Source organism: Mastigoproctus giganteus, chromosome 14 (genome assembly GCF_048544385.1).
Source record: "Mastigoproctus giganteus isolate SK-2022 chromosome 14, ASM4854438v1, whole genome shotgun sequence".
Taxonomy (NCBI): Eukaryota; Metazoa; Arthropoda; class Arachnida; order Uropygi; family Thelyphonidae; genus Mastigoproctus; species Mastigoproctus giganteus.
In genome coordinates this window covers 98,216,265-98,231,933 of record NC_143588.1, presented here as the reverse complement: position 1 = coordinate 98,231,933, position 15,669 = coordinate 98,216,265, and the positions used below count along the sequence as shown (strand labels likewise).

Here is a 15,669-nt window from a genome sequence, read left to right as displayed (position 1 = left end):
TGATGTCATATTAGGTGGCAGTTATTCATTAGGGGGTGCAGCTATCCAGAAACAAGGGGTGCACCAGAAACAGCAAACTTTCTCTATTATCTCCACTCATCCTGTGGTTCAAGTGTATGATCTTTTTTTTTTTTTTTTTTTGATAACACACATGTCTTTTGTTTTACCCGTTTCAGCAGTCTTCAAACCTTTAGAGCACTGGGACTTCTGAGCTTCCCCAGAGATTCAAGAGAAAATTTTTGTTCCAGATATGTTTGCTGCTAGGAGAATGGCAAGTACAGTCAGTCCTCGTATAACACGTGTTTACACTACACGAATTCAATCATAAACGATTTATAAATAGGGGAACGATATCTTATATAACATGAACCGAATTCGCTTATGCATGATTCGCCTTTGTGTTTACAAGAAATGGCATTCGAATGCAGAATCACCCCAACCGAACGCAACACGATAGGAACAAAGAGAAGATTCTGAAAATGTATTTATGTTTTTTTATATTAGTGAAGGGGAAACACAATTCACCATAATAATGTAAAAACCAACACAATTCCAGCTATCGGTATAATCGCAAATGCAATTAGATCGAGTTTACTACCAGTTTATAACAGGTTCCACTAGCAGGAACGCAACTGGAAATTGTTTTTATTGTTTTATGGTAGCAACCCCTAGAAATGTGCTTTAGTAAAATGTGAGGTGTTAATAGTGTATCTCTGTCTTTACGGTGTTGTTTATTCAGTTGCTACGCGCGCGTGCAGCTTTGTTTATGTGTATCAAGCGTGCCTCCTCGTTTTGTAATTGTGCTTTATTCCCTAAAAATGAGTAAAATACTTAAAAGGTGTGAAAAGGAAGCATCCTGATGAAGACACTGCAGATTCAGAGAGAAAAAGAAAAGCAATATCAATAAACAGAGGACTGGGTCAAAAATTCTTACCCGGGAAAATTTATAGTGGCCTCATACTATGGTTTATGGCCAAAATCACACTGGCCTCCGGCCCACCGGGGTTTCCCCAGTAAGGCTTATGGCCAGTCCACCTCTGTCAATAGAGAAAAAATATGAAATGTGAAACACTTTGAGCGAAATGAAAGCCCATGTGATATTGCACGTGCTACAGACCTAAATGAGGCAACCCAGAGAATTACAAAGAATGCCGAGAAAATAAAAACAACTTTCATAGCAGGAAGAACTCAGTGTAATTAAAATCCATTAGATTAAGACACAAAGAATCGGAAGAGATGGAACGGCTGTCATCTGTTTGGATAGAAAATCAATCAAACAAAAGTTTGCTTACGATAGAAGCAAAAGCATTAGCAACATTTTATTACGTAATAGTTGTAATAAAATATATAAGTATTTTATTCATAAAAAATACTTACGTATTATTTATTATATTATAATAAAATAATATAATAATAATAAAAATATAAAAAATTATATTTTTTATTACGTATTTTAATCATTATAAAATACGTAAGTATTTTATTACGATTATTTATTGTGTTTGGTAATGTTTTGGTTACCAATGTGTGTTCAATCTTGGGTGGTCGGCACCTAACCCTATTTTTCCCATAGGGCTTGTTGTTTATATTGCACGATTTTGCATTGCACGAAGGTTTCTAGGAACACAACTATTGTGCTATACGAGGACTGACTGTAATTTGTTGTTTTGCCTTTTTTTCCTACCAACACATTTCTCACCTTTAAATCTAAGAGTTTTATCCAATTTTTTTTATTATTTTTTTGAGGGGGGAATAAAATAAAGTCATTCCACAAGCATTAAAGATGTCATTCTGGTATGACCAGAATAAAATATTTTTAAATAATGTGGCTGCACTTTGAGTGTAAGTTTTGAAAAGCAGTCCATGATAAAGTTTTATATTTGGAACCATCTATCAGACAACTTGACATCTTTACTCATCTGACACACAAATGATCCAGCCTTAGTTTTTCCATGATTTTCCAAGGGAAAATTAGCCATTAGAAGAATAACGTTTTAAGATATGGATACTTCACGTTTCATGCTCTGATCCTACCAGGAGCAGAAGATTTCTCTAAGTGGTGTACTCTTTGGGAATACCAAACAGTTTAATGATGCCAGTGTAAATTGCATGCCCTTATCTACAGCTTGTAAAATTTTAATTTTGTCTGCAACTGGCAAAGCTACTCACTTTGTAGGGACCATATTAATAAACAGTCTAGACACACAGTATAATGAAACAAACTTCTAATTGTAGTTTATTTCATTATGCCAACAAGTGCAGGTAATTGCCAATGGGTTTCAATTTAAAAAAAAAAAAATTATTAATTTATTTTATTTTTTGGTTAGTGCAGCAGCAAAGGCCACCCTGCACCATATGGATAATACTATTTATCTTTTCACTAAATTTAGCATTGCAGTTGGTAACAAACTAAGGTGATAAAACAGACTGGCTCAAACAGTCACTTTATAGAGTTTTGCACTTCTGAAATTTCTTCTATTTATCCTTCAGTACTTATTTCATTCACAAGTAGACTTTACTTCTTATCTCTTTAGAGTTGTTATTGCTCATTTTAATAATATCTGAGCTGTAAGACTGACTGTCTTGGTAGGCATTTCAGTTTTTCCCTACTGAAAAGCCTAAATTTTTTAAAGAACACTGATACCCAACCATGGGACCTCTATAACTTCATCTCAGTAGACATAATTGTCATTTCCAACCCTGTTATGTAAATCTCCAACAAGCTATTCTTTCATTGTCATTATTGATGCTTTGCACTATACTTATACATAGGCTATTCTTTCATTGTCATTAATTTCTACTTCTCTTTCTAGACTAATTAAAGAACTCTACCATTTCACCCACTGGAATGTATGCACAGAACTTTCAATCTCAAATTTTATCCACATAACTCTAGCGGATAATGCTTTCCAGCCAATTAAATTTTCTTCTAGAATACAGAATTACCAAAAATTTTCAGACTACCCTCTCTCTACAAATATTGCATACTGTGCAGAGTCCTAACATGAATAAACTCAGATGTCAGTAATTACATGGATCTAAGTGCAGCAGCAGTAGTATGTTAGAAGCTAGGTGGGTTATGGATCAAAACTTAGAATTGCAATGTGAGATGGTGGGTGGATGCCACAGCAATAACCTTTCTGTGTGAACAACTGTGCAACTTCCAAACCACCCAAAATCCATTTTGGCAGGTGTCAAAGAGGGATTGTGAGACCCAAATGAAAGAGGATCTGAGTGGTTTTAAATCTGCAGAACATGCTTGATGAATCATAAAGAGAATAGTTTAGTCCTGCCTGATGAAGCCACAGGAACATCTATAAGTACGTTGGCCACACGCAAAGAGCAGCTGCCCTCAAGCCAATAACCACAGTCACCAGTGCTAAATGGCACTGGAATAGTGTTGTTTCCCATTGTTTATAGACTATAAAAGCAGGGGTGCTATGAAGCACAAAATATCACTACACAATGTCTCTTTTTGATGGATGTGTTTAGTAGAGGCAGTCTAATGGGACTATTTCAGCTGATTTAGACTTGGCATGGCAGTGCATGAAACCAGAATCCACAACCCAATTAGAACTTTCTGGACAATTATGTGCTACTTACACTGGGGCAATATTATGGAAATGAGTGCTGTTGATATCACTGACATTGCTCCATCACACAGGACTAGTTTGTAGACTGTAATTCTGAAAAGTTGGAATGGTTGGCTCACAGTCCAGACTACAGCCCTCAGTTTCAAGTGTCACATTTTCATTTATTTTGTGTCCATTAAGTTCCTCTTCTCAAGATGTGTCCATGAACATCAATTTCGTGAAGATCGGCCAAGGTAATCGAAAGTTATGGTAATTTTTATTAGCGTTGATCTCGCCGGGTCACAACGTGCTTTTGCATTGTATATTGTTATATTGCCAATTTTGTTAAAGTGAATAGTACCACAAATAACTCCTAAATATTGATCATAGTAATTATCAGGAACAGTAATTGAACAGTTCTACAACCACATGTAACTTTCATGATGAATTTTGGATATTTTGCTAGTTTTCCTTGTTTGACTTTAGTATGCTGGTTAATAAACAAAGGCCTTTGTTCTCAGTGTACACCACGCGGTCAAGCCCTGTTTGAGTTGACTGTTAGCGTGAGTTGGTAGCTACGTACCTCAAGACATCTATATCCAGAATATTTATTGGTACTAAATTTATTCGGTTTATATGAATGCAAATAAAATGGAAATAAAAATTAAAATGAAATAGCTGTCATCAGATATGGGGGAACATATTTAGAAAATGGCCGAATATAGGTAATGCATATATGCATGATCTGATGTTAGCAGAAATAATTATTGATACATGATCAGGTATTTCATCAGTATTTCCCAATAAGTGATCGCCGAACTTGAGTGATTGGCTATATTGTAGATTGGAGTTTGTGTTTGCTGTTCGCAATAGTTTAGTGGCAAAGAAAGGGTTAAATTTACTGTGAAACACAGTTGCAACACGTATGGAAAGAGAACCAGTTGCAGTGGTAGGAATGAAGCATGGTTTATTTTCTCGTAAAATAGCTCAAATAGAAAATAGGTCATGTACTGTTTGGAAAATTTTGACCAGCTCTACCCAGAGAAATGTTAAAATCTAGGTACCCTCTTTATGTTATCGGTAAAAAGTTGATATCACTTCGTTGTTACCAAGATGGGCTGTGGGGGGGAAGCAAACTGAAAAACAGCCATAACACATCCAGAAGGAAAACTGGTTCTGAGCAGGAAGTTGCACAACAGACTAATGGTATGTTGTTATTGAGTTTTTGGTGCATCAGCAACTGTGGCTATAATGCAGTGTTCCTGACTAATATATCGTACTTGTTTGACAATGGTATGGTACCACAGGTTAAATGAATGAAACAGCAATAGATGTGCAGCACAAGGAGAACGAGCTCCAAGGGCAGATAAAATTCAAATCTTGCTGTAGTTTACTGAAGGCAGTAATTTCTTCAGCAAATAAAAATAAATATCACTTAATAAGCATACCAACCTATAAAATTACACAAAAAAAAAAAAATGGCAAATTTTCATTTTAGCTCTATTCAAAGCAATTTTTGGCCAAAAAGGAAAAAACTTCTAAGTAAAATTAATATTTAAAATGCAGACAGTATGTTCAAGAGACCTGCATCTCAAATAATCTGATACTGAATTAACAAGGATATAATTGTACAATATTCTAAATGTGGCCTTATAATTGTCTCACATGATGGAATGACACCCATTTCCATACTTGTAAATGTCTGATGTATCAACAGGATGACATATCTCCTCAGCAGACAGTTTATACTGAATGATAAACTCCTTATGACTTTTTTGAACTACTTTCAATTTTTTCCTCCTAGTCTAAGTTACTCTTAGTTTCTGTTCTCCAAGTGGAAAACCTTACATTTAGTAGAATTAAACCTCCTTAGCTGACATTTCTACCCAAATGAACCATATCTGTAATCAATCCAAATCACTTTGAAGCTATAAAAAGTTTGATTTTGGTCATTAAGCACCTTCCTAACCTTAAAATCATTGGCAAACTTTTACAGCCTCCCTCATCAATACTAATCCCAGGACACCACCTGCAATGTTAGTCCACTCAGAAGAATACCCACTTATAACCATCCCAAGCCTCTTTTTGCCTTTCACCAACTCCAAATCCACCTAAGGATATTTCATATAATCCCAGCTTATTCCAGCTGGGATATAAAATCATTAGTCTTCAAAGCATGAGAATGCATTTTTTATTTGAATTTAGAAAGTCTGAATTTATAAATTGGTTCACATTTTCTTAGCTTTCTCATTGAACTATGAATTTAGTACTGTTAAGATTTTATTTAAACTTGTCATGCTATGTAGCTATAATGCACAAACATTAGAATTAGTGACACTGCTCGCTGTAGTGTATGAAGAAGAAGATAGTGTTTCAGACATGCAATTTGTTTTCGAAGCTAGAGAGGATACATCATTCTGCATTTATAATTTTATAACTGGCATGTGAAAATAGAGGAGTGACAGTATAATAAATAAATAAATTTTTTGTTTATACTCCAGGACGACCAAATGGTCAGAGGAGTTTACAAGATACACAGAATACAAGAAACAGCACCGTATTCAGCAGTCACGGGCTTGAACACCGGTCACTCAAGGTATGTGTACTTATGCACCCACGCACCTGACCACTAGACTACAGCGGCCTTTTATGGTGCATTTGGATTGGAAATGTATGTGATTTGAGGTAGAAATCTGGGAGAGAAAAATAAAAACCTGAGAAGCTGAATAGTTAAGATAAAAGTGAAAAAAAGCTTGGTGTAAAGAGGGTATATAGACTGTAGAACTGAGATAAAAAATTTTAAAAATAAATAATAATAATGAAGTGAAATAAAGGCTTCACTAATTTCAATGAAATGAAAATAATTACAATTTAGTAGACAATCAATAATACCCATATAACTTACATTACCAATAACATTTTGCAATTAATTCATATGCCACTGGCCATAAAGAAGGGAATCAAAGTTAGAACAATAAAGCAGCTATTGGTATTTAAGTGATAAGTGATTTATGTGATAAAGATACTCAAGTGTGATAAGATATTTAAGTGGTATTTAAATTGAACTTTCTATCTGCATTTACAACACGTTTTTCCATTGAAATGTTTTAGGGACACAAAGCCAATACTCACTTGAAACAGTGTGATTCCAAGGTACAACTCAAAAAGAATACAACCAACGCTCCAAACATCACATGTTTGAGACCAACCAAGCTCTGCAAAATAAATATTAAATAGAATACACTGTTGGGCTTCACATAGTAATCACAATAAATATATTTGTTATTTTATGTTTTTATATTTGTCATGCAATTAAAACTAAATCTAAATCTATAAATGGGGGGGGGAGAAGAATATACAGTCGATTCCGGTTATTTGGAACTAGTGCATTTTGGCCCGATTAAGCGGCTGCCCCAATTATCCGAAGTTTCACGTAAATAGTTAAAAACACAATGGACCCCCGCTTTACAACTGGTTCATGTACAATCAAATCGCATTACGATGGACTCACCATAGTAAAGTACCGTTCACTATACGATGTGTAGTAAGCACCGGTCATTGTGATCACGTTTGTGAATTGAATTTTAATTCTATTAAACTAATTCTAATTAGCGAAAATAGGAGGAATATTATCCACAGGCTATAAAAGTAAAGATATATTAAGCACAAATTTACCCTTGTTACCTTACCAATTAAAAAATTAAATGATACGTGAAAATCGGAAGAATATACGTGATAATTGGAATAATTAATACGTACTGTAATATGCACATACTAACTAGTTGACATTTCTGTTCACTGACATTTGTGGGTGGGGGTTAAAATTTAAAACAGTAAAAAGATAAGCAATCAATAACAAAGAACACGGCACACAAACTGGAAGTAACACGATACGCGCAAGTGAGAATGGAGTAACAAGTTACAAAGCTTTAAAAATAGGAATGAAGAGAGAAGATTATGTATGAGGATAACAGATTTTTATCCCATACTATATTTCAAACGGTACCGTATGGGTGATGATATCCGCTGAGAATAAATTAACACATTTCACCATAATAGCCCACAGAATTCCAGCTGTCGGTATTATCACAAATTCAATAAGATTGAGTTTACCATCTGTTTATGATAGATTGCACTAACAGAAAAGCCCACTAGACAGGTGACTGCTAATTGTTTTTTGGTTGTGACCTCCAGAAATCTGACTGAACCACGTGGTTCGGTCTGAGACAATCGTAGGGTAATCTCCAATGCTGCGGTCTCCTGCCCAGATTAAACGGTATGTTGTCCCTGGCTATTTTCTTGATTGGGTTCTGTTTTTTTTAAGATTTTCCCCAAATAAACGGCTGCCCCGATTAACTGGTATTTTTAATTATAGAAGAAACTACACAAAAACAGTATTTGATGAAAAAGGAGGTATATTATTATTTAAAAGCTTGTTATAAAAAAACCTTGTTTTCTGAAAAGGATATGGTTACTGCATATGTTGGCTAATGCTCCCTTTTTTCATCAAATACTGTTTTTGTATAGTTTCTTCTATAATTAAAAATAAATTCAATTTTGATTTACTTGGCACCTGTCAGCGTTAAAGGTATTGTACAGTTGTATATTATTTGGTAGGATTTCCACTACTTAGTTAGTGGAAATCACTGTTCATGACTTCCGTTTAAGGTTCCTTTACTCTTTTAAGTTTTTTCACATATTTAGTTTGAATTCGTCCTCTCTTCTTTTTTGGAATCCTGTACATATGGCTTTTTTTCCCTGGACTTATTAAGTGTCTCTCTTCCTTGATTACAACCGCTAGGTTTGGCACTTTGCTTCCCTGACACCGGTCTCCAATCTACCGTCTGCATATAGCCCTGCATCATTTAACCAGGCCTTTTATTTGGTGAATAAATTTTATCATTGGATACGAAAATTCTTCAAGGTTTTTAATACCGTCAAATATGCAAGGAACTTATAGGCTTTTTTCACTCCATGGCCAAGTTAGTGGGTCTCACTCAGGCATAGATAGCAAGGTTTTTCCCCAGCAAAATAGGCAAATCGAACAGAGAACACACTATTTACAGACACAATACACATGGGTATATGAATCAACATTCCAGGTGCCCAATGTAATAGCTTGGATTATATCAAGTTTGTCACTGAGCTTTAACGCTGTTGTTCTTTTCTTCTCTGTATGAGGTTAATTAACTTTAGGAGCCATAGTGAGATCAAGGTATTATATCCACCTATAAAACTCATTACATCAGAAAATTGTTACAATACATTTTGAAAAAACATTTATTCTGAATCTATTGAAGTGATGGAGACAAACAATTTTCAATTGTGGACTGTATCAAAATCATACCTTTATCGATCAAAGAAGTGAAACCACCAACATTAAATGCACACTGTTCAGGAAACAAATCAGTGTGATAGTAGAACTTGCTAAGTTGGTAGGAGGAGGAGAAGGTTTTGATGATATGACTACTGAAGACATTCGAGATTTACTGGTAGAAAAAAGAGGCTGGAAAAGCAGATTTGGTGGAAATGGTATCGGAGGTAAACCAAATCAATTCAGAGGATGATAGTGCAGATGAAAATTCTGAAGTTATAAATTTTAATCTAAAAAGCATATGGGAAAGCATCAACTTAGCCGAGCAATTAGAATCTTATTTCTTAAATGCAAATCCTTCAACTGAAAGAGGCATGAAGTTCACAAAAGATATTCAAATATTTTTCCCAGATTATCGATTTTTCAAAGAGAGTAGTAGTAGTAGTAGTAGTAATAGTGGCACGTGATGCAAGAAAGCAAGCTTATGCAGCATCAGCCAAAAAAAAAAAAAAAAAAAACACATTCTGTTTGTGCTTAGCAGTTAACTTTAGAAGAGGAAGAAAATCAAGTGAATGTACATTATCTAACATAGATATCACAGTTTGCAAGACATTTGTTCAGTTATTACTATTTTTAATAAAAATTAAGTTTCCGACTTTAGAACAAATTTTATCGATAAAAAGGTAACTGGACACGGACTGGAAATGTGCAAATGTATTCCCATTTACACGAGTAATTACAGACCAGTTAGTTCTGTTCCACGTAAAATAATGGAGTCACTGGTTAAAGATGCATTGCAGGATCATCTAGACAAGACTGCAGCAATAATTCAGACACAGCATGGGTTTGTTAAGGGAAAGTCTTGTCTGATAAATTTGATAGGATATTATGATGTGGTTACAAAGGAACTGGATGCAAAAAATAATTTTGATATCATATACGTGGATTTCAGAAAAGCTTTTGACACTGTGGCACATGGAAGACTATTGTACAAATTGGAGCAGAATGGTATTAAGGGTAAGTTGCTACAATGGATAAAAGGATGGTTGAGTGGGAGAAGACAGAGGGTGGTAATCAATGAGAGCTGCTCTTCGTGGACTAATGTTATTAGCGGAGTCCCACGGGGTTCGGTGTTGGGTCCACTGTTGTTTTGTATATTTATCAATGATATTAATGAAGATATATCATGCTTAGTGTCGAAGTTTGCAGATGATACAAAGGTTGGCAGGGTAGTTAATGACAGTAATGGCAGCGTGATACTGCAACAGGATCTAGAAAATTTGGGAAGATGGGCTGAGAAGTGGCAACTAAAGTTTAACATTGACAAGTGCAAAGTACTGCATATGGGTAGAAGTAACCCCAGAGGAACGTACCAACTGTGTGGTACTACACTTAGGGTGGTAGAAAATGAAAAAGACCTGGGAGTAATTGTGCAGTCAGATATGAAGTTTTCTGAACAATGCAGACAGGTTGCAAAAGCAGTTCATGGGGTTTTGTCAATGACATACAGGAATTTGGCTGGCAAGGAATAGGAGGTGATTATCCCTTTGTATAAGGCGATGGTCAGGTCACGCCTTGAGCACTGCATACAGGTCTGGAGACCTCATTTTAGGACAGATGTAGATTTGCTTGAACGTGTACAGAGAAGGGCAACAAGATTGGTGAGGGGAATGAAGGAATCCTCTTACCAAGAGTGGCTTAAGTTCTGCAAATTGCAGGGGCTGGAGACCTGCACCTGCACGGTGATCTGATTGAGGTTTGTTTGTTATTTGGTTTTTAGGAGCATTAGCAACTAAGGCCATATTGCTCCGGGATATGCGGTGGTCATTCCCTGACCTTTCCGCATCTTCCGTATTTGGTGGTGACGGGCTCGAACCCCGGTCTAATCAAGAAGACTGTGCTATGCACTGCTGCTCCTTCCTGCCTGGCTACGGAGGCGCCTGATCTGATTGAGGTCTATAAGGCCTTGAATGGGTTGAGCATACTGAATTCTGATGGGATTCTTCCACTTGTTGAGATTACGAACTTAAGTGGGCATAAATTCAAATTGGGGAAAGAGTGCTGTAGAATAGATGTGAGGAAATTTGCCATTAGCCAGCAGGTGGTTAATTGCTGGAACGAACTTCCATTTGTCGTGGAAGTTGATAGGTTAAATAAATTTAAGGAGGAACTGGACAAACATTTAGAGGGAACTGGTTGTGTAAATTTTCTTTTTCTTTTTTTTTTTTTTCTTTTTTGGCTAATGCTACATAAGCTCATACGCCACGCTTATTATTACTATAAAGCTTTTGGAACATAAGCCACCTTTTTGTGCTGGTTCTTAGTTCCTTATAACATGGTTTTGCACGATGGTTACCTGTATTAAAAAAAAGAATCTCCGTGTAACTAAAACTAAAAAAATAACAATAATATCCAAAGAAAATTATGACTCTGTATATATAAAAATGTTTGAAGAGCTTGGGACCTGCCCTTCTCCATTTCCAACTTAGTTATTCGGGAACATCACTGAGAATATAACTCTTGGGGATGAACAAGTCCTAGTGCAGTCACATAAAAACAACTTAAAACTAACCAAATAAAAATTCGAAATGTCTAAGGAAAACATTTACTTACCAAGTATAACTTCAGGTGCTCTGTAATGTCGAGTAGACACAATTGTACTGTGATGCTCATGATCAAAGGTTGCAGATCCAAAATCAATTAACTTAATTTGTGTATTCCGTACATGTCGAACATGTAAATCTCTCTTCTGCTTTAAAAATATCAAAACATTAATTATAAGAACGTTGAGAATACAAAGCATAGCATATACATGATTATATCAAGGATGTTCTTTATATAGGAAAGTGATTACATTACAATATGCTAATAATGCAATAAACAAGTTTCCACAACACAATAAAAGTCAAGTGCCACATAAGTGTAATTGTTCTCTGAAAACCCTTAAGTGCCAAATAGTTTGAAAATACACAATATGTATTGGTTGAAATACATGACACATACATCAAAAATATTATCATGTTTGAACTTAACAGTTTTGGTAGAGTGGAAAGGAAGTAATAAGAAAATATTGATTTCTGGACTATGAAGTATACAAAACATTCTGTAAACACGTTTGGAAATGTTCCGTTACTCCAGCCAGAAAGTGTGCAAGAACAGAAGAAGTATTTTCTTGGAGAGGGAGGGACAAAAATTGCCATCCTGCCTTAATTGCTGCTCCCAAGTAGTTGCTACCTAACTATGAACAATCAACTTAACATGACAATTCTCCTTATTCACATTAATAAGTCCTTATTATACGACAATTCACTTTCTATTAAGATTGTGATATATGTTGGCTATATAGAATCTTTCTAAGATTCTATATAGTCAACATTTCAAAATTATTAAATGGACTTCCATAAAAGATGCCAGATCCAGCTATCTGAAACTTTAAATAGTACAATGACAGTTTTTTCAGCATTACATCACTCTAATAAACTACTGCATGGCATAGCAAACCTCTGATTAAACTGGAATTATGTAGCCATAAAAACTAGGTTTACATGGGCAGCATTTAATGTATAGTACTGTCAAGGTGAACTAGAAAATTGGAGAGTTTAAGAGCACACATCATTGGTCAGGAGCGAGAGTGCATAGCACGCGTTCCTTGAGTGGACCGGGGTTCAAGCCCGTGACTACTAAATGCGATAAATATTTGTATTGACGATTTATTGTAAACTCTACTGACTTGGTTGTCGTGCCGGAGTATAAACAGAAAATTTATTTATTTAAATGCTTATGTAAGTGATAAGAGATTAAGTACATTTTTAAAATGTTTTATAATTACCACTTTAATCTAGTAATAATATTCGTCATATAGTGCAAGGAAGCCATGCTTTCACTGCACTAACAAAAAAAAAAAAAAAGTAGACAAGAAAATGCAAATTATGCATATGCTTCCCTCCTCACACAGGTAACTATCCAGTAGATCTTTGAATTTATTCAAACTGTCAGTCATGACTACCTGCGAGGGCGACTTGTTCCAGCAGTCAGCAACTCGCTGGCTAAAAGAACACTTCCTATAATCTAAACTAAACCTCGACCCCTGTAATTTGAATTTACGACCCTTAGTTCTGGAATTCATTCATTTTACTAATCCCTCTCAGAGCCTTATAAACCTCATTGAAGTCACCTCTGAGGTGCCTGATTACCAAGCCCTGTAGCCCACATAATCGGAGTTTTTCCTCATAATCATCTTTCTGTTGATCTCACCCTTTCAAGCTCAGTATCTTTTTTCAGATGAGGTCTCCATACCTGAACACAGTATTCCAAATGTGGCCTTGCAATTGCCTTAAACAGTGGGATTATGACCTCCCTATCCCTACAGATAACATTCTATAAATTGATAGGACACCAAGAGCTTTCCTGGCTACCCATTTACACTGTTCAGAAAACTTCATGTCTGCACATATTGTAACTCCCAGATCAATTCCTCCTCCACTGTTTTTAATTCAACCCCTCCAAGTGTATAATTTATTTGTGGGTCGCTATTCCCCAAGTGTAAGACCTTGCATTTAGCAGCATTAAACCATAGCTGCCACTTCTCTGAAGTCTGTTCAAGTCATCCTGAAGAAGCACTGCTTGGCACTGATCATTAATGACTCAGCCAATCTGCAAATTTTAACGTCATGCCTTCTATCCATTTGTAGATGTCATTTAAGAGAAACAACTGTGGTCCAAGAGCCAATCTTTAAGATATCCACTCCTGACACTCTCTGAAGAATATACATTAATCACAACTTCTGCCCTGTATCCACCTAGCAATCCAGCTTAGAATCTTAACAGTAATCCCAACCTGTTCAAGCCTATACAGTAACCTCTCATGGGGGACCAAGTCAAGTGTTTTCCTAAAATCCAACTCATGAGTACCTGTCAAAATAACCTACTTTGTTAAGGTTAAATCATGCCTAATTGGCTTAGGGGGTAAATCATGCATGATTTACCCCCAACAAAACCATATTGTGTTTCAGAATGCAATATCTATCTAAATCTCCCTGGATTGTACTCTTAATAATTGCATCTAAGATTTTTCCTACCACTGAAGCCAGACTAACCAGTCTATAGTTACCAACTTCATACTTAGAACTGCTTTTATGTATTGGCAATACATCGGCATTTCTCCAATCAAGAGTAATCTTCTGAGTCCAAAGATGCCATCATAATTAACCTTTCAATGGTTCAATACACTCCCTTGTAGTCCCTTACAGCCAACTCTGGGATCCTTACTTGCCTTTATGCTCAAAAGTTTTTCTAATAAACAATCATCTACAATTACAACATCACTAATTTCATATGGCTCAGTCTCACTCACACAGCCTCTTCTCAGCACAAAGGGTCTTTTGTCAGTAAAGACCAATGCAAAGTACCTATTCAATTCATCTGCAACATCAGCTGGTTTATCTAACTTTCCCACACTTGGTGCACAAAGGTCCGATATGATTAGCTTTCTTCTTTGTATTCACATACATGAAAAATTCCTTGTCCTCATTCTTTGCTCCCTTAGCCAATGCTTTCTCATATGCAGTCTTGACCACTCTGACCTTATTTGTGACAATTACATATGTACTTGTTATAGACTTCAGTACTTTTCATTGCTCTCTAACTGTCACATGCCATCTTTTTCTGCTCTGTTTGACCAGCCAGCTCCGCAATCGCCCATTTTGGCTCCACCTCCTGCAATGTTTTCTTAATGCTATGCATGCATTTGTGGCTTCTGTGATTTTTGCTTTAAAAGTATTGCATAATTCAAATGTATGCACCATCCCTCAGCAATCTGCCCAATTCACAGATGCCATATAGCACCTTAAACTATTAAAGTCCCCTCTTCTGAAGTTAAAACCTATGGCTTTACCTTTAACTATTGCATCCTCTTTGTTCATCTTCCAACTGACGACTGCATGATCACTTCCTGATAATGGTTCCTGTACTTTAAACATTGAGATGTCATCCGATTCATTAGTAATAATGAGGTCAAGAATATTCTCACCAGAGTACTTTCTCCAACATGCTGGTACAAATAATAATCTAGTTTATTGAAAAATGTTTTTCCCCAGGGTGAGTTTCCCTTCCCACTTATTCCAATCAATCTGGGGCAAATTAAAGCCACCCGTAATAAGATATTCATGCTTGCTTGCCCATTTCATCTGCATGTAAAGACTCTCGTCATATTCTTCACAATCTTCTTGTCTGTAGATTACTCCCACTCTCATTGTTCTTTCTTCCAACTAACTCCAACCACACAGATTCCATGTTAGGAGATGTAACTTCAGACTTAGAAAACACTCTATTCACACTCAGACTGCTTTTGATAAGAAGCATAATCCCTCCATCCCCTTCTATCCTCCCCAAATACGTTATACATACCATAATGGAACTCACCATCACCAATTTCTGGGTGGCACCACATTTCTGTTAGCCCTATTATATCAGCATTAGTTGTCCTAATCAGGAGTTCAAATTCAGCCATTTTTTGACAACATTCATGACATTACTGTAGACACAGCTGAGTAAGTAATCTTTTATAGTTTACTACTCTAACACACCCCTTAAAGTTATTTTCATGTGTATCCCAAGCTTTATCTTTCCCCTCATTTGAAACGTTGCTACCCTTAGAACGTCTTATCAGCATCAACTGTTGTGTCAACAAACAAGAATTAATGAAGTGAGTGCAAGCATTACTTTGACCTATATTATCAGATAAAAACGCATCTAGATTACCCTTTTCCCACCCTAACTAGCAGT

General features: G+C 36.0%; 1 protein-coding gene across 3 annotated transcripts in view; it reads right to left on the bottom strand.

Moving 5' to 3' along the window:
• LOC150075423 (serine/threonine-protein kinase Doa-like) overlaps positions 1–15,669 on the bottom strand; it is a 195,194-nt gene that overhangs the window by 13,068 nt on the left and 166,457 nt on the right. For 2 of the 3 annotated variants that reach the window (XM_090389233.1, XM_090389236.1), the window contains 2 exons: positions 11,500–11,638; positions 6,705–6,787 (listed from right to left, as the gene is read on the bottom strand). In XM_090389233.1, the coding sequence (XP_090245359.1) occupies positions 6,705–6,787; positions 11,500–11,638 (222 nt within the window). The remainder of the gene's footprint in view (positions 1–6,704; positions 6,788–11,499; positions 11,639–15,669) is intronic. The other variant, XM_090389234.1, reaches the window with a different exon arrangement.